Raw genomic sequence first — 20,117 nt, forward strand, 5'->3', positions numbered from 1 at the left:
CGGTTTTTATGACATCTAAAATTACAAATGAAGCTTAATTTTTTGTTTTAGAGATTGACAACGGTTTCTTTGTCTCAGAAATTTCGCTCAGAGCTATATAAAGGTGTATGTGCGTATAACTGTTCTTAATTTCGAACTGATAAACAAGAGAGAAGTTGGCTTGTCAAAAGCATCTATTGTCATCTTTCGGGCTACTGTGATCAAGCAGTAGTATTTGAAAGTCACTCTTTTAGTGTATCTACAATCTCAAAGTAAGTTTTTGAGGAAAGGAATACGAGCTACGAATTCTTATATTCAATGTCCGGGCATCGTAATCGATAGGTTACGCCTGACCCCGGAGGAATAAAGGCTTATTTCTTTCTTCATTTCGTGAACAGCTACTCTAGGGCTCTCTGGGGCCATCACCAACTCTGGGGCCACGCTAACTGATGGTTTGTTTGACCGTCACATTATCTGAAAAGGCGAACGTGTTCGGTTTAGGATTTGAACCAGAAACCTGCAGATTGTAAAACGACCGTCGTAACCTCAAGACCCTCAATAACTCAGGTAAAGATAGGTGAAACTGATACACATATAAGTACAGGTAAAAATGATATTCAGGTGAAGGCAGGTGAAACATGTTAAGCTGCACCATATTTTCAATATCCATTGTCGACGAAGACATTCGCTGAACAAGATTACATCAGTGTCATGGAATGTTTAGCAATGTTTAACTCTCACTGCACGTCAGAGTTATAGAAGGAGACCTTATTGCTATATTATTTATGTATTTAAGCAGGTCATCCATTATAATTATTTGACCTATTTTAGCTGCCACCTAACCCTAATTCCTTCTCCACCCTAACGGCTCAACACCAAGTCTAAAGACTTAGACTGCTAAATACTGGGTTTCGATGCTTGTGGTGGGCACCTCACAGACAGCCCATCGTGTAGTATTATGCTTATTAAGAGCCACACAATTTTAACTTCATGTCTTTATTCAGAAAATATGTCGAACCAGCAAAACAATTGAAGGTAAGTAAATGTTTAACCTACCATTCGAAAGAGAAGATATAAAACTGGTTGAGAAAAGGAAAGCTCGTGCTAACTTAAAAGTGGCCAACGCCCTCTTCCGGATCACAGCTCAGAACGGTGTCTCTCTTCAGTGCTATTATTCAGTTTACTAACAAGTTACGTCTCACGCGCTATTTTCCGCCTCTTTTCTAGATAATTTCAAAGGATAGCGCGTGACATGAGCCATTTGATTCGCCTGGATACCGTAGAAATCCACATACCACATATCCGTACATAATAAAATTGAGTAAATACATCAGGGAGGGGTTAACTTCACATCGCCTCATGAGGTGTGCCCCAGAGGACAACTGTTAGGTGATGGTAAATTATTAATAGTTCTACACAGACAGACTCTGATGTCATAGATGGCGTTTCTACTTTGCTCGCCTCGCCGATCAGTATCAGAAACCACAAAACGATAAAACTCCGCGTGAACGACGGGATAATTAGACGTCTCTACGGCCAGTCACTGGATTTGTTTCAACCACGGGTCACTCTGTTGTCCATTCATTGTTTACACGAACTACTAATTTAACATAACATAATCCCATTTTAATCGAACACTTTTAACCCTTCTATTATCCCTTCATATTGTCCCTTCAAATCAATCAAGGATAGAACTAGAAAACCCTAGACCCGAGCACTTCGGATGAAATGAAGTACAACCAAAGTATAACCTTCCTTAAGGACATGGATTACAGGAATCCATGTTTTTGTTTACTACTTATAACTGTTATAAAATACACTTTTAACACAAGGAAAACTGTTATATATATACATTTAATAACTCTTGTACTTCCCTTGTATAGTGTATTGATTTTTTATTTCGGATATTCATTAAAAGCTACTCGAGGGTTACTTACATTAGTTATCCCTAGCTATTGAATTTATAAATTTGAAGTAACGAAGCTAGCTAGACAATGCCATCTACACTCAACTATTGAGCTACTATTGTGAAACAGAATAGCCGGATTTCGATTTCACTGTCACACTTGTAACTCACATGTGGCCCCAAGTGCGGAATGCAATTCCTATTGTTGACTTAATTTTGTTGAATATTACAAAAGAATAGCTGTGTAGAGTGACGCAAAATTACAAAACAGGAAATGTATGTTTTATTAACATTTAACATTATATATTCTTTTTTTATCTCGCTTTTCTCGTTAAAGTTTTGTAACGTAATTCTCTACAAAATATTTACCACACTATACAGCCCAGTTCTAAGCCTTAAAATGCATAATTTCATAATGCTTTTGCTAAAATATTTTGCGTATGCAATTATTAATGTATCGGCTACAGCGTGCCAATGGTAACTAACATACATTATTATGTCCTTTACTATTTAAAGTAACTAGATATGTGTCATACTTGTCACAAAGTAATAACACACGTTATTTATACAAGTATTTGAAAATGTGTTCAGTTATTTTTACCAACCATTTATTAATATGCGTGTGTTTTCTTATATCAAAGCCACATCTGGCTATCTGCCGAGTCCAACGAGGGGAATCGAACACCTGATTTTAGCGTTATAAAACCATAGACTTAGCGCTGTATCAGCATGGGATTTATCAGTATGTGATAACGGTATGGTATTTTTTATTATTTCATTTGTTTTAAGCGTCTATTGACTTCAACAAATTATATATCCTGTGTCCGCAGGATGGATCAAACCCCGATTTTAGAACTATAAGCTCTCGAGTTTACCTCTGAACCATCCGGGTCAAGCGATTTCACGTCATTAAAACTTCGCTTGAGCTGATGAACTATACGTTGTTTGTTTGCTTGTTTGAAGTTAAGCACAAAGCTGGTATCAAAACGGGGTCTCTAGCGTTGTAAGGCTGCAGACACATCATTATGGTGAGATAGATGTTGTTAGAAAGAGGGAGTTATAATACAAAGGTAGAATCGCAAAAGTTTCTGTATTGGTTCTCTTCATGACCAGGTGGTTAGGACGTTCCACTCGTAATCTGAGGGTCGCTGTTTCGAATCTTCGTCACACCAAACATACTCGCCCCTTTCAGCCGTGGTGGCGTTATAATTTTACGGTCAATCTCACTATTCGTTGGTAAAATAGGAGCGCAAGAGTTGGCAGTGGTGGTGATGACTAGCTGCATTCCCTCTAGTCTTACACTGTATAATTAGGGACAACTAGCACAGATAGCCCTCGTGTAGCGTCTTACACTGTATAATTAGAGACAACTAGCGCAGATAGCCCTAGTGTAGCGTCTTATACTGTATAATTAGGGACAATTAGCACAGTTAGCCCGAGTGTAGCGTCTTACACTGTATAATTAGGGACAACTAGCACAGATAGCCCTCGTGTAGCGTCTTACACTGTATAATTAGGGACAACTAGCACAGATAGCCCTCGTGTAGCGTCTTACACTGTATAATTAGGGACAATTAGCACAGTTAGCCCTCGTGTAGCGTCTTACACTGTATAATTAGGGACAACTAGCACAGTTAGCCCTCGTGTAGCGTCTTACACTGTATAATTAGGGACAACTAGCACAGTTAGCCCTCGTGTAGTGTCTTACACTGTGTTTAGGGTCAACTAGCACAGTTAGCCCTCGTGTAGCGTCTTACACTGTATAATTAGGAACAACTAGCACAGTTAGCCCTAGGGTAGCGTCTTACACTGTATAATTAGGGACAACTAGCACAGTTAGCCCTCGTTTAGTGTCTTACACTGTATAATTAGAAACAACTAGCACAATTAGCCCTCGTGTAGCGTCTTACACTGTATAATTAGGGACAACTAGCACAGTTAGCCCTCGTGTAGCGTCTTACACTGTATATTTAGGGACAACTAGCACAGATAGCCCTCGTGTAGCGTCTTACACTGCATAATTAGGGACAAGTAGCACAGTTAGCCTCTGTGTAGCGTCTTACACTGTATAATTAGGGACAACTAGCACAGTTAGCCCTCGTGTAGCGTCTTACACTGTATAATTAGGGACAACTAGCACAGATAGCCCTCGTGTAGCGTCTTACACTATATAATTAGGGACAACTAGCACAGATAGCCCTCGTGTAGTGTTTTACACTGTATAATTAGGGACAACTAGCACAGATAGCCCTCGTGTAGTGTTTACACTGTATAATTAGGGACAATTAGCACAGTTAGCCCTCGTGTAGCGTCTTACACTGTATAATTAGGGACAACTAGCACAGTTAGCCCTCGTGTAGCGTCTTACACTGTATAATTAGGGACAACTAGCACAGTTAGCCCTCGTGTAGCGTCTTACACTGTATAATTAGGGACAAGTAGCACAGTTAGCCCTCGTGTAGCTTTGCACGAAATCCAAAACAAACAGTTCCCATTATTATTTATATTTGCCGAAGAGAGAAACCTAGCATAACTGTTGACACTATGGTAAAATGACATTTGTCGGATGGACCTCAGTTTTAAGGTGTAATTCTTGAACAAGCTCATAGAATATGGGACCTAATACAAGTTATCTCGTAAGGCCGTATTTATTAACAAATAACGTTTTCGTTACCTAGTCTATTTTTGGCTTGTTCAAAAGCGCTCTGTTATACCGTCTGTGATAGGCTTCTGCAAGCATGCCTAAAAGAAGACAATTTTTTATTGGTTGCTGGATCACTGGCGGATCGAAAATGAAACAGAAAGGCGGGATTCAGAGGGTCAGCTCCAATAGACACGAGAAACGCATTAAAGCGAGTGGCCATACGATTATGACTCGGTATAAACGTGAGTGGTAGCAGTTCATACCAGAAGTAATCGATATCAGTAGAGAACTATCAGTTGATACCAGAGGTTAGAAACATCGTCAGAGTAATATCAGTTAGTTGGTAAATGATTTTCTCTAAGGTAGAGAATCCCTTTGGTGGCAATACTTATAAAATGACATTTGTGCCTATAATGAAACAGTACTCTATTAATGTCTTAACAGGATATCAAACCTATATTTGCCAACAAGGTTGACACACGTAATTTTGTTTTAATATACAATACAGTTTATAATAACGCTTACTTCAAATAGTTATTTAAAATAATTTATATACGAGAGTTTTACAAAGTTCCAAACTATAATGAGCCTTCTATCTGGTTTGGAACTGAATACTTGATCGATGATCCCGGTCCACCACGAGCGAATTCATTTTATGTTGATACGCAGCTGCACTTCACTTAAAGGGAATACTAGCTAGCTCTGTTCTTATTTGGCCTGAAGCGACTCACAAGCTTACTTTTCACACATTTTATTTTTATATAATTTCGCGCAAAGCTACACGAGGGCTATCTGCGCTAGCCGTCCCTAATTTAGCAGTGTAAAACGAGAGGGAAGGCAGCTAGTCATCACCACCCACCGCCAACACTTGGGTTATTTTTTTACCAAGGAATAGTGGAATTAACCGTTACATTATAACGCCTCCACGGCTGAAAGGGCCAGCATCTTTGGTGTGATAGGGATTCGAACCTGCGATCTTCAGATTACGAGCCGAGTGCCTTAACTACCTTGCCATGCCGGGCCGGTGTTGATATAGAAACAACTGGAGGAATGTCAAAAGACGACGTGCCATTATTATGGTAAATCGCGCTGCTAAATAAGTGGTCCTCAATATTATCCATATTGGCCTGAATAAAACACGTACTTTACCCTAGCACGTGGATATTAGCACTTTGGCAAACATCCGGGCGGTAAACGAAACAAACTTCGTCAAGATACGTCATTTAATGATGTAATTCAAGTGTCACCGAATTCCATTTACCCTAATCGTAGTTTAGATATAAAATACGAGTTCTAATTTGCCTTAATCATAGATCTGATACACTGGTTCTGTCAAATATCGATTATTTATAGAGTCAGAATACACCTGTGTGTGTTAGAGCATGCCCAGAATATCTTTAGAATACACTCAAAAGCATAATTTGATTTAGCTGTCAGACATGTTGGTTTGTTTGTTTTTTTATAGTAAAATGAAACTGCTAATTGAATCTTATATTTTGAGAACAGCCGGATGAAAAGTTTAATTAAAGCTTTAACCCAACTAAGTCAAACAATATTTTCACCGCGCTGTACGGTTCAGTATTTGCTTTCTATAACCATCAATTAATTTCTACACGAAAATAAGCGCAGTAATTCATTCATAAAGGAAACTCCTAAAAATTTAGTACAAAGTTTAATAAAAACTTCTAACTCAAATATGAAGTGAAACTTGATAAAACACGTGCTAAATCTAAATGTCAAGAAATAATTAATTTATAAACTCACGTGATAAACCTACAATATATAACAAGAGCTGTGCACAACAATAAGTATTTCGTTTTCAGGACAGGTCAATATAGTTTCAACAGCTGGGGGTGTGTGGGTGGGAAGGTATGGCTGGAACCATGATTAGTTATTAAGCCTCTCCACTCCTTGGCGCGTTTTTCTTCTGATGCACGTGAAGCCGGAACTTATCTCGCCATAGAGGTAAGAACAAGAGAATGATATATATCTTTAGTGTAACAAGTTATCTAATCTATTGACTAAAGGGGCGGCGCTTTGAAGCCAGAGGAAGAAGCGATTCGAACGAGACGCGGGCGGGATAATTAGGGTTTCTTGCGTGCGAAAGGCTGATGGAAATGGAGAAGTATATATATCGTTTGTATTTCGGGTTTCCAACCCAACTCTGGAAGCGACTAAAGGTCTCTCTCTGAGGCAACAGAAACTAAAGACGAGAAACAGGAGGCAGCCGTGACCGATGACGGTCACGTGTATATTCTACAAGTCTGCTACTGGTTACAGTCATGTATATTCTACAAGTTTGCTACTGGTTATGATCATGAATATTCTACAAGTCTGCTACTGGTTACAGTCATTATATTTTACAAGTCTGCTACTGGTTATGATCATGAATATTCTACAAGTCTGCTACTGGTTACAGTCATGTATATTCTACAAGTCTGCTATTGGTTATGATCATGAATATTCTACAAGTCTGCTACTGGTTACAATCATGTATATTCTACAAGTCTGCTACTGGTTACAGTCATGTATATTCTACAAGTTTGCTACTGGTTACAATCATGTATATTCTACAAGTCTGCTACTGGTTACAATCGTGTATATTCTACAAGTCTGCTACTGGTTACAGTCATGAATATTCTACAAGTCTGCTACTGGTTACAGTCATTATATTCTACAAGTCTGCTACTGGTTATGATCATGAATATTCTACAAGTCTGCTACTGGTTACAGTCATGTATATTCTACAAGTCTGCTATTGGTTATGATCATGAATATTCTACAAGTCTGCTACTGGTTACAATCGTGTATATTCTACAAGTCTGCTACTGGTTACAATCATGAATATTCTACAAGTCTGCTACTGGTTACAATCATGTATATTCTACAAGTCTGCTACTGGTTACAATCGTGTATATTCTACAAGTCTGCTACTGGTTACAGTCATGTATATTCTACAAGTTTGCTACTGGTTACAATCATGTATATTCTACAAGTCTGCTACTGGTTACAGTCATGTATATTCTACAAGTTTGCTACTGGTTACAGTCATGAATATTCTACAAGTCTGCTACTGGTTACAATCATGTATATTCTACAAGTCTGCTACTAGTTACAGTCATGTATATTCTACAAGTTTGCTACTGGTTACAGTCATGAATATTCTACAAGTCTGCTACTGGTTACAATCATGAATATTCTATAAGTCTGCTACTGGTCACAATCATGAATATTCTACAAGTCTGCTACTGGTGATAAATGAGCATCCTTCAGCATGAAAGATATGCTTATGAATACCTTGAAAACTTCATCACTGTCAAAATTTGTTTGTACCATCCATGTTTATGGTAGTCATACAATAAGTAATGTTTACAAAAGATTTGTTTCTTGTTTTGTTAACAATAATTGTTCACATTATGTGTACTTTACTTCTATAAAACCCAGATCTTTTCTTATACGCTTGTTATTAGTGAGCTTTAATAATTTTTACACTTACTTATGTGTGTATCGTTTACAAATAAGTTAAATTTCACTGTTACAACAGTTAGTTCCTGTACATTTATAGGTGGTGATGCAAGCTTAGTCCAGAAGAATGTTGCTAAAAGAGCCACAACATTTGGTACAAGCCCGACTCATTGCTGTAGATGGTCAGCGACTACCAAAGGCCAAGAAAGTATACTGTTATATTTCCCCAAGGTAAGCCTGATTATAGTAATAAATCTACCTGTATGTTTTGGTAATGAACACATTGTTGTATTTTATAATAGTAGTTATATTAGAAAACTCAGAAAAACAGAATTTTCTTTAACTGAACAGCAAAAAGTTTTTGTGACATTTTTGAAATATGACAAATAAGCTGTATTACACCAAAATTACACATTATAAAGTTTATTAAAATATTTCTGTGCCAACCATGACCTAGTAGGACATGTCAGATTTAGGTACTAGAGAACCCATTACTTTCTACCTTATTCTTGCAAAACTGTACTCTGTGTATTGAGGTGATGAGTGGTCTGTTGTAGAAAAGACTGTTCAAATCCCTCTATTTGGTTAAGGTAGCCCTAGAATTGATGGTGGATGTTTTGTATCAGTTACTGTCCCTCTCTTTTATTAGTTCACAATTAGAGATTGGTAGAATTGGTAGCCCTTATGTGGGTGTTTGAAATTATCTAAAAAATCACGTAAAATATTAGACTGTTAGAAACCTTACATGATATTTACCAAGTGTAACAAAATTACTAGGAGGTTTATTCTAATTTTCAGCAATTAACTATCAGAGAGTTCATGCTGAAATTTATTCCAAAACGTTTCACAACATTCCGTCTCTGTCCATCTACAAAGGTAAGAAGGAATTTGTTGGATTTGTTTATATTTAAAATATAAGACTTGAGATTAGTTTCTGGTAATACCAAACATGATACACTGTGTGTATGGAGTGTTAATTTTCCTAAATTCTGGTAACATATTTTATTAAGTAACGTGCAGGTATACAGTAAAAATGTACTGAAACCTACAAATAGGTTTAGGTAAAAGTTTGGAAGTTGCTGAATTTTGTTATTCTTGTCTAAGACATTAAACATTGGTTAATCGTTATTAGAAAAGAATACAAGTGAGGTTTCTAAAAGCGATGTTTCAACTAGCTCAGTATGATTGTAACACCAGGTAGAACTGTTTAATTTAAATTGGAAAGTGATGTGTAACCTTTATTGAGTGACGTAATTGTAAAAGTGCTTAATATTAGCCTCTGATGAGAGCAAGTGATCAACTTAGAGCCAAACTCAACAACATTTTGGTAATGAGTGTAGCTAATTAAAATTTATTTTCTTATGTTCCCACTTATAAAAATTTGAATGCATTATTCAGTTTGCTGGGTACCTTGTTCTTAAGAATATTTTTTTGTCATAAACCCACTAACACATCAAGAGATTTAGGTTAGTCCTAAATACGTGTATTAATGTACTTTTTGAAGTGACACAGTTTACTATACACAATTTAATTGTTGCACTGTAAGCCTGATTAGGCTAAATTAGGAAGTTATTGGCCAATAAAAGGAATTCAAAGTAAGTGGCATGAGTTGTAGAAACGTGTTTCAAAATCTCAAATTTTCTTCTTCATTGTTACCTTTTAGTTATGTTTAGAATGAAAAGTGTGCTGCTGTGTTTGTTAGCGTTATCTTAGTGTGCAGATTTCTGAAGACCGAGTGCACGAATAATATTGAAAGTGTATTTGATGTCCGTGTGGTTGGAAATATCTATTATGATGCTACAGTTCTGATTACTTTAAATCTTTTTCATTAGTTTCAATTCCAGAGTGCAAACAACAAACAAGAGAGTCATGTATTAGTGATTGATGATGGTTGCCAGCCACAGGTGGAGCTAGTGTCTGCTGAGAGAAATGTGATTGCAGCCACTTTTACTCAGTTTCTTCTGAAAAACATTGGTGGGCAAGCAGAAGTATTCTTATCATATATGAATTTTAACACGAACTACAGTACACATCTTCATAAAGTTAATATGCACACACACACTTCATGCCAAATGTTTAATCTTTATGTATGTATAATTTTTATGATAATGTTGTAATGTGTTATTTAATTAAGTAGGCATTTTTGTTTTGAAATTATTTATTGAAAATAATGCAAGTTCCATGTAATGGTAACAATTTTATTAATTTTACTGTATCAGTTGTAACAGGCTACTATCATTTTGCACAGTTGTAGGCCTTAATTTACATATAACATTTTCACTTTCAACAGTATGTTTGTTTTAGTGCAAAGCCATACGAGGCTATCCCCTGTGTCCACTGTGGGAAATTGAACCCTGGATTTTAGTGTTGTAGGTCTGTAGACTTACTACTGCCCCACCAAAGAACCATTTTAAATATAAACTTACTTACTAATGTACTATTACTATTGCACAAATAAGTGTACAGTTTCACAACTACTTGGTAGAGTAACTGAATATATGTGATAACTAACACTGCTTTTAATAATTCACTAACTTCTCAGTCATTGACTGACTAAAAAAAGAAAACTGTACTGATTCTAGAATTATTGGTATATTGTTCTAGATGTTTCACAAAGTCTCTTGATCATCAACATTCTAGGACTACTTTTATAAGCTTTGTAAATTTAACATCATCATGATGTTAGCAGCTCCCTCTAGTGAAAATTTTAATTAAAACATTGAGAGTATAGTACACAATATATGTTAATAAAATCAGTAACAGTACTGTTTTACATTTCAGACATTTTAACTGTTACTGAACTGTAGAAAACATCAAAGCACCTATGCACAGTCTTGCTGAGTAAAACGTTTCTAGGAAGTTGTGATGTTCCATTTTTTAATGACTAAAACTCTGAAATTCTTTGTTAATTAAACTTAAAAATGTATGTTAACCCTTTATACAGTTTTGTTCCATTTACATATGCAAGTTTAGAATGTGTTCTTAAAAAGATATATTACCATATAAACCTGTGTTTTTTCATTTAGGAGGGATGCAAGTTTAGAATGTGTTCCTAAAGAGATACATTACCATATAAACCCATGTTTTTTTCACATTTAGAGGAATGCAAGTTTAGAATGTGTTCCTAAAGAGATATATTACCATACAAACCTGTGTTTTTTTATTTAGGAGGAATGCAAGTTTAGAATGTGTTCCTAAAGAGATATATTACCATACAAACCTGTGTTTTTTTATTTAGGAGGAATGCAAGTTTAGAATGTGTTCCTAAAGAGATATATTACCATATAAACCTGTGTTTTTTCATTTAGGAGGGATGCAAGTTTAGAATGTGTTCCTAAAGAGATATATTACCATACAAACCTGTGTTTTTTTTATTTAGGTGTTCCTAGGAATGCAAGTTTAGAATGTGTTCCTAAAGAGATATATTACCATATAAACCTGTGTTTTTTCATTTAGGAGGGATGCAAGTTTAGAATGTGTTCCTAAAGAGATATATTACCATATAAACCTGTGTTTTTTCATTTAGGAGGGATGCAAGTTTAGAATGTGTTTCTAAAGAGATATATTACCATATAAACCTGTGTTTTTTCATTTAGGAGGGATGCAAGTTTAGAATGTGTTCCTAAAGAGATATATTACCATATAAACCTGTGTTTTTTCATTTAGGAGGGATGCAAGTTTAGAATGTGTTTCTAAAGAGATACATTACCATATAAACCTGTGTTTTTTCATTTAGGAGGGATGCAAGTTTAGAATGTGTTTCTAAAGAGATATATTACCATATAAACCTGTGTTTTTTCATTTAGGAGGGATGCAAGTTTAGAATGTGTTCCTAAAGAGATATATTACCATATAAACCTGTGTTTTTTCATTTAGGAGGGATGCAAGTTTAGAATGTGTTCCTAAAGAGATATATTACCATATAAACCTGTGTTTTTTCATTTAGGAGGGATGCAAGTTTAGAATGTGTTCCTAAAGAGATATATTACCATATAAACCCATGTTTTTTCATTTAGGAGGGATGCAAGTTTAGAATGTGTTCCTAAAGAGATATATTACCATATAAACCTGTGTTTTTTTCATTTAGGAGGGATGCAAATTTAGAATGTGTTCCTAAAGAGATATATTACCATATAAACCTGTGTTTTTTCATTTAGGAGGGATGCAAGTTTAGAATGTGTTTCTAAAGAGATATATTACCATATAAACCTGTGTTTTTTCATTTAGGAGGGATGCAAGTTTAGAATGTGTTTTAAAGAGATATATTACCATATAAACCTGTGTTTTTTAGGAGGGTCAGAGACTTTTAAAGACAAACAAGATTTTTTCTACCATGAAGTACGCAAACTTCATCAGAAGCACTTTCATGAAAAGTTGCCTATAAGGATTCATAGAGAAAAATTACTTGAAGGGGTAATTATGGATAACTCTCTTACTGCTCCATTGATAATGTTTCACTTATACATGTTCAGTATTATAAATAAATAGGTTTTGATCATAATGTGAGTTGTACAATAACAAAAAGTTTTATTATTTTTAAACATCAAATATTAGCTGTTGCTAATAAGGAAAATAAACAAGATAAATAATTATCTATGGAATAGAAATTTCAGTTAAAACAAGTACAATGTTTTGTTTATGCAATAGACATTTTTATATAGGGTCAACCTCTGGTCACCATCGTACTTGACAGTTTTATCGTGACCAGTATTATTTACTACAGAGTATACTATGGCAAACTTTCATTAGTTTGGACATTGGAAAACTGGATTACTAATATTCCAGGTGATTTTCAGAATATACAAATCTCTACAATGGAACATTTAACCAGTAATCTGTATATTTGTGTTTCAAATCTAAACAGTTGTATCTTATTATAAATATACATTTCCTATGGATTCATGATTCAGTAACTCCACGAGAGTCGATCAGAACGTGAAATGAGGTGACGTTACTGTCTATAAAAAACCTACACTTGCAGTGGTATTGATTTACACCTTTCACAGTATAACATACTTATAAACCAGGGTAATCCAGCTTTTCAAGTGTTGAGGTAAAAAAGAATACTCTTAACCTAGTTTTGTGGACTACACATACTATTGGTTATAAGATTCTATAAATAAACCTGCCCATAATAACTTGTAGTTCGTAAACTATGAACAGTGTATAATGTAAACAGTGTTAATTCTTTGTTAAGTGACTAAGGTACTAGGTTAACATTGCAACTGGTAGAGAGAGAATAGGTTTTATGTAGTCCAGGGCTCATTAAAATTATACTGATGTGCTCTCTAAAGTACTGTTTATTTTTTCTGCACCTGTCATTAAAGTGATTTATCTTTCTCAAGATAGCCTTCCCAGTAAATAATTTTTTTTTTCTTTTTTGAGAGGTCTGTAAGCCATAGAAATTATCTTGGGGGTCACATTTGGCCACTGAGCCTATAGGTAAACCACTCTGTTATAAACTATAACAAATATTGAGAAGCTATAAAAGTACTTAATGTTATAGTCACGTTAAGTTACAGTGGTCCAATAAATTATTTGTATAAAGCTGTTGGTAAGCTTCAAAAGAAAAAAGTTAAAGATCAGACTTTGGAAAGTGATGTGTGTGTTATAAATACGTCATTGGTTTGAACTAAAAGTTAATTAAATGACACGTTGTACATACAGTTTCCTTTTGTTTTCCAGTTACGAGCATTTTTGTATCAATAATGACTGATAACACATGCGATTAACAGTGCTCATTCTATTCAAAATGAGTGGCTTGACTACCCAGACGTATCAATAATCCATAAGAATATTTTTATTATAAGTGTATTTGGATTAATTAGGTTTCACTGTGATTTAAATTGTATCTGAAGGTTATCTTGTAGATGATTTAGACAGACAAGTGTTTTGTGATGAACAAATGTGAAATAGGTGGCAACTGCTTAGTTCAGAGCAATACTTGAGGACAGTGTAGGAAGACATTAAATTGAAAGACTTCTGTCTTTAAGCCAGCTTGCACTACTTTTTGCAGGCTTTATCTAATATCTGAGAAGAATGAAAAAAAACAGGATACATCTGGCTGGTGGTTTGTGGAATTAGTGACGTTTGAAACAATTGTAACAATAAACTGCTGATTTTGATGGATAGATAGATTGTTTGATTTTGCTAAATATCATCCTTTCTTCATGAGATATTTTTGTAGATTAGTCTTTTAAAACTTTCTGTACAAGTTTCTCTGCACTAGGTAGTCGATGCCCATTTAACTGTGTGTGTTCATCTTAAATGTCGTTATTGTCGTTATACATGACATTAAAAGTAATTTATAACCTATGCATATTTTTTCACAAACTTTAAGCTAATGTATTTTAGGGTTTTGTACATTTTCAGGTTATGTAACTTTGCACCATATGAAATTGTACTTCATTATTTTTCTAAATTTTGTGCAAATGATGTATAAAAAGTCTGACATCAAAACTACATCTGAGCACTCAATTTCTGTTTAGTCCATGAAAACAACTAAGAGCTTTAGCCTAGCAGACTGGTGCAAAAACTTTGAAATCACTTTTCTTGGGGAAGAAGGTGAGTACAGTTGGATTTCATTTCTAATATGTTCAAAATTTTATTGAACTACTAATTCGGTATCAAATTGCAGAATAACCATTTCATGACGGGTCATGGGTCAAAGGCCATATCATCGCATTAATTGACTTGTGTTAAAAAATTTTTTGAAGTACCATTTTATTTGTATCAGTAAGTTTAGAATCAGATTGTAGATTATAATTCAAATTTCTAAATTTAAAAGTAAATATTTAAAGAACACATCTAATATCAATTTTTGTGAGCCATGTGGTAGGTTAAATGCAGCACTAGTTAAAATTAGTTGTTTGTGATGTCAAAAGATCATATCAATAGATATACTAGGTCTATAGTTTTGTATGAATTGGAAACTCAAACGACCGATATTGACAAGCTAGAATATAAAATAAGAACCTCGTATCTTTTTTGTTTGCTCAGATTTGGCTTATATACCGAATCAAACACAGTGGTCCAATTCATATCTTTCTATTTTGGAAATGGTCCCTAATATACACTTCCTTCAATATATGACATATGAATAAACAATCAACAGCTTATAATATACCTTTAGTCTCCTCAGTCATATTAATGTGTTAGAAGTCCTCCTTGTTCTTTCAAAGCAAGATATCAAGAAGGTAGGTTAAAAAAGTTTCATAATTTTTTAAAGACTTAAATACAGTTTAGTTTCTAAGCTTAATAAATTACAGTGGAATTCTGTGGTATCAGTATAGTTATTTATGATTTTTTGGTTATCACACTGTATATATAAAACCTAAACAAACTTGTTTGATTTCCTCTATGTGTGAAATTTTAAAAGGCTTAGCAACCTATGTCCAGCAGCAACTGAATTCAAATGTCATGGCTAAAAGAAACAATTGTATGCTTTACTTTATTTGTTGTTTTGTATTTTAAGAAAAATAAGTTTAATAACTTATTTCTAAATAGTAATAACCTGTATACATATACAGTATAGTATAACATATAGAAATTGTTACTCTATAATACTAAAAACTAATACACTAAAATACAGCCAAGATCATGTCAGTTTTATGTTATTGGGTACAGTAACATAAGTGCACATGCACCATGTCAATACAAGTTATGTAATGTTAGGTGGGCATGACTAGATGGTCAATATAATAAAAAATAATAGATACATAATGTTATGAGACTTTGTATTTTCATTTTATAATACGTAGTCATTCTGGCATGAAAAAACATATCTGTATTTACTTTTTAATTTTTTATGATGGTTACAGGGTTGGTCAATTGGCAGACCCCACACAGGGTATAGAAAAGTAACATAAGATATAAAATATATTGAAAACAAACATTTGAAATGTATTTAGGAGGCTTAAGAGATTACGAAATAATATTTGAGATTTTTGGGAGAGAAAATAGTTTGTAATCATAACATGAAATCACTTTGCACTTGGACTAGTAACCAAACAGACTCAATACTTTTACAAACAAATCTCAGTGAAAATATTTCATTAAAAAAATCTGATTTTTTGTGTTCAAAAAACTTCTAATCTTTATTAAAAGTCTGCTTTTTTTTAAAACACTCATGCTGTATCAAATGTTATAGGGTAAGTACTTAACGTTTACAGATGTGTGTATGAACTCATATATTATACTGAGCCTGTTACAGAAGGGTTAAAATTCGGATTTTTAGTATTATACATTAGTTAATTTCTTAATAAAAAGTCAGTATTAAAAAATAAATCTTAAATATCAATATTTGTTTGTAACATGATATGTTGAATGCAGCTTTGATTTAGATTAGGTGTTGTAATGTCCAAATACAAAGACTGTAGTTTCGTACAAAACATAAACTCAAAGTACTGTTGTTGACAAGTCAGATAGAAAATAAGGACTTTTTGTCTTTTCTATATTCTGAGACATTATTACATTTAGCAAATCAAACAAGTTCACCTATTCCGTCTTTAGAAGAGTTTGTCAGTATATGCCTTCTTTGCTCTGTGATGAGTTTATAACCAATTGAAAGCTTAGAATTTTTCAACCCATGATATTCTCAGCCTCAACAAAGTCTTTTCATGGGAAAATCTGTCTCTCTTGTTGTAGACTCACAAGGAAGAGACAAAATAAAATGGTGCTCCAAAAACACTTTTCTAAATCCAAATGCATCTTAGTTACTAAGCCTGATTAATTACAGTGGAATTCTGTAGTACTGATATAACAAATTATGATTTTTTGTTTTACCTACTCCGATGTGTAAGATTTGACGAGGCTTAGTAAATTACAGCAAGTGAATACAATTTTCTTAAGTTGAAGAGATAATTGTTATACATAACTCTTTATTTACTGTTTTATGTTTTATGAAAAATAACAGAAATGTAAGAATTTATTTGTAAATAGTAGGAATATATATAGGTATATTATGACCATAATTTTTTTTTTAAACCATAAACCAAAACACATTAGCATAAAACTTTAATGTGTTTTAGTTTATGGTTTGGAAAATTTTCATGTTTATAATAAAATTAATCAGAGGTTGTGATTTGCTGTTCTTAACACAGTCGTTCTTCATGGTTTTCTTTATTCATTTAATTTAGATATAATTATTTAATTTCACTGAAATGTATATATACATATGTAATGCATTACAAGCAAAATGTGATTCTATTCTACAACATACTGGTTCACTATAATAAAGGTAAGACAGTTGTATTTTTTTAAAGGCCAACTTTGTGCTGTTGGATTTGGTAAAATAAAACTGCACATACCCATGTGAAGCTTCTGTAATGCTTAATGTTAGCTACAGCTGAAGTGTAAATAAAATAATAAATATATGTATGTAATGTTATTAGATTTAAGCTATTTTGAGTCCACATTTGTAATCTTGTGTTATAATTCGTAGTCATTCTAAAACAAAAAAGAACATAATGGATCTATTTCCTAATTTTTTTATGGTGGTTACGAGATCAGTAAAATTGACCAGACCTGTACAAGGATAAGATAGAGGAAATAACATATGAAATATAAAGTTTTTCAGAAAAAATGTTTGATACTTACCTTGAGGTTATGGAGACTTTGCAGGTAGAATACGACAATTTTCTGATTCATAAAAGTAGTTTTAATTTTAATGTTAAAATTACTTTTCGTGTTAGATAGTCAACATTTGAAAAGATAAAATACTCTAGCAAATAATTAATTTAAAAAATCCTAAAACTTAATTAAAAACTTCTGATATTTTGTATGAAAAACCCTTGTACTGTTTACTGTTTAGTTACAAAATTTCATGAATATGACTGATTTATGGCAGCTTTGATGAATATGGGGTAGGTGGTTTCTGCCCAGACTATAATCAAAGAGTTAAGACTAGTTGAAATACCAAGGTTGTGAGGAAACTTACAAAGTTAAAAGGAATGCTTTAAAACAAGTTGCATCTTTTTTAGTATTCTGCTGATTGAAAATGAGTGGTATGTTTTAGTATGAGAAAGATACATTATAATTTAAAATGCTTTTATTCAATACAAACTGACTAGTGAAGCTATCAAAACAAATTATCTTTGTATGTTGCTGGTAACTAAAAGAAGACAATACACATTTCAGGAATTTGATTTGTTCTTACATTGAATGTTTTGAATTACTATGTTATTGCTCAGTTTAAACAGTTTGAGGAAAGTCCAGCTGTTGCCAAACCTTCACGTCAGAGGTAACACAGCAACCTCTTCTTTGTTATTGATCTGTGCTTTGCATTTTCACTGAATCAATTTAACAGACTATTCACACAAATTTACAGAGTTAAAGACAATCTGAGCATAGGTATCACTAGTTTTAAACTAATAGACAAGATGAAAGGCAGCTTGTCAGCACCCGAAGTTCTCAGGTTGCTGTTTTCTGATTGGATAAAGAGGTTTCACAGTTGTAGCACCAGAGCAAGGAATGATTGTTTGTGACATGTGGTCATGAACCATGAATTTAAGGATTCATTGTTTAGTCAAAATAACCTCTAATAAGCCAGAGCTGGCTCTTATTTGTATGTAGAAGTTACATTACATACAAGAGACATTGTATCTAGTATTTCTGTTCTGACAGTTTTCTTATATGGCTCATTCCATATTTGCAGTACATGTATAGTAATAGTGGGCTTTCTCTTGAAGTAAATATTGTTTGATCCCTTAGTAGTATTAATATCTGACTACTCGCAATACCTTTTATTTTGTTTCCTTCTGTAGGAGTGGACTGGGGTGGTCTAAGAAGAGAATGGTTTGAGTTAATTTGTGAAGCACTGTTTGATCCTGAAAACCTTCTGTTCCACAGATTCAAGAATGATAAACAAGGTTTGGTAAGATAATTATTGTTTACTTTATGCTTATATATCTCAAGCTTTGTACTACCTAACTTCTTGTTTTATTAGAAAGGATTCTCTTGTGATAAAAATATATTCCTTCGCAAACACATTCAGTCAAACTTATCTTTGTTTCTTGAATAATATGATAAGTTTTGAAAGATTGTACTTCATTACTTTATGTTATTAAAGATTGTACTTCATTACTTTGTGTTATTAAAGATTGTACTTCATTACTTTGTGTTATTAAAGATTGTACTTCATTACTTTGTGTTATTAAAGATTGTACTTCATTACTTTGTGTAATTAAAGATTGTACTTCATTACTTTGTGTAGTTAAAGATTGTACTTCATTACTTTGTGTAGTTAAAGATTGTACTTCATTACTTTGTGTAATTAAAGATTGTACTTCATTACTTTGTGTAATTAAAGATTGTACTTCATTACTTTGTGTAGTTAAAGATTGTACTTCATTACTTTGTGTAGTTAAAGATTGTACTTCATTACTTTGTGTAATTAAAGATTGTACTTCATTACTTTGTGTTATTAAAGATTGTACTTCATTACTTTGTGTTATTAAAGATTGTACTTCATTACTTTGTGTTATTAAAGATTGTACTTCATTACTTTGTGTAATTAAAGATTGTACTTCATTACTTTGTGTAGTTAAAGATTGTACTTCATTACTTTGTGTAATTAAAGATTGTACTTCATTACTTTGTGTAATTAAAGATTGTACTTCATTACTTTGTGTAATTAAAGATTGTACTTCATTACTTTGTGTAATTAAAGATTGTACTTCATTACTTTGTGTAATTAATATTGTACTTCATTACTTTGTGTAATTAAAGATTGTACTTCATTACTTTGTGTATTAAAGATTGTACTTCATTACTTTGTGTAATTAAAGTACAAACTAAGTAGCTGAATTGATTTTCTTTAGGCTCATCCTAATCCATGGAGGCCTTTGCATTTAAAACTAAAGCACTACGAATTTGCTGGCAAAATTGTGGGCAAGTGTCTTTACGAGTCTGCTTTGGGTAGTACATACCGACAGCTAGTAAAAGCCCGGTTTTCTCGTTCTTTCCTGGCTCAGCTAATTGGCCTTAGAGTCCATTATAAGGTATGTTAAATTTTGGCTTTAAAAAGTAATATGAAATATTATTAACCATAGTGTTTACAATTAAAGAAAAAATGATTAATTAATTACATTATTTAAGTTAAATTATATTAATTAATTAAATCAT

General features: G+C 33.3%; 1 protein-coding gene across 1 annotated transcript in view; it reads left to right on the top strand.

Moving 5' to 3' along the window:
• Nucleotides 1–20,117, top strand: part of LOC143226687 (apoptosis-resistant E3 ubiquitin protein ligase 1-like) — a 115,112-nt gene that overhangs the window by 81,836 nt on the left and 13,159 nt on the right. The window contains 9 exon segments of the mRNA XM_076457983.1: nt 8,095–8,127; nt 8,130–8,150; nt 8,153–8,229; nt 8,793–8,870; nt 9,827–9,968; nt 12,286–12,407; nt 14,483–14,558; nt 18,758–18,867; nt 19,814–19,993. Of these exon segments, the coding sequence (XP_076314098.1) occupies nt 8,095–8,127; nt 8,130–8,150; nt 8,153–8,229; nt 8,793–8,870; nt 9,827–9,968; nt 12,286–12,407; nt 14,483–14,558; nt 18,758–18,867; nt 19,814–19,993 (839 nt within the window).

This window comes from Tachypleus tridentatus, chromosome 9, assembly GCF_004210375.1.
Source record: "Tachypleus tridentatus isolate NWPU-2018 chromosome 9, ASM421037v1, whole genome shotgun sequence".
Lineage (NCBI taxonomy): Eukaryota > Metazoa > Arthropoda > Merostomata > Xiphosura > Limulidae > Tachypleus > Tachypleus tridentatus.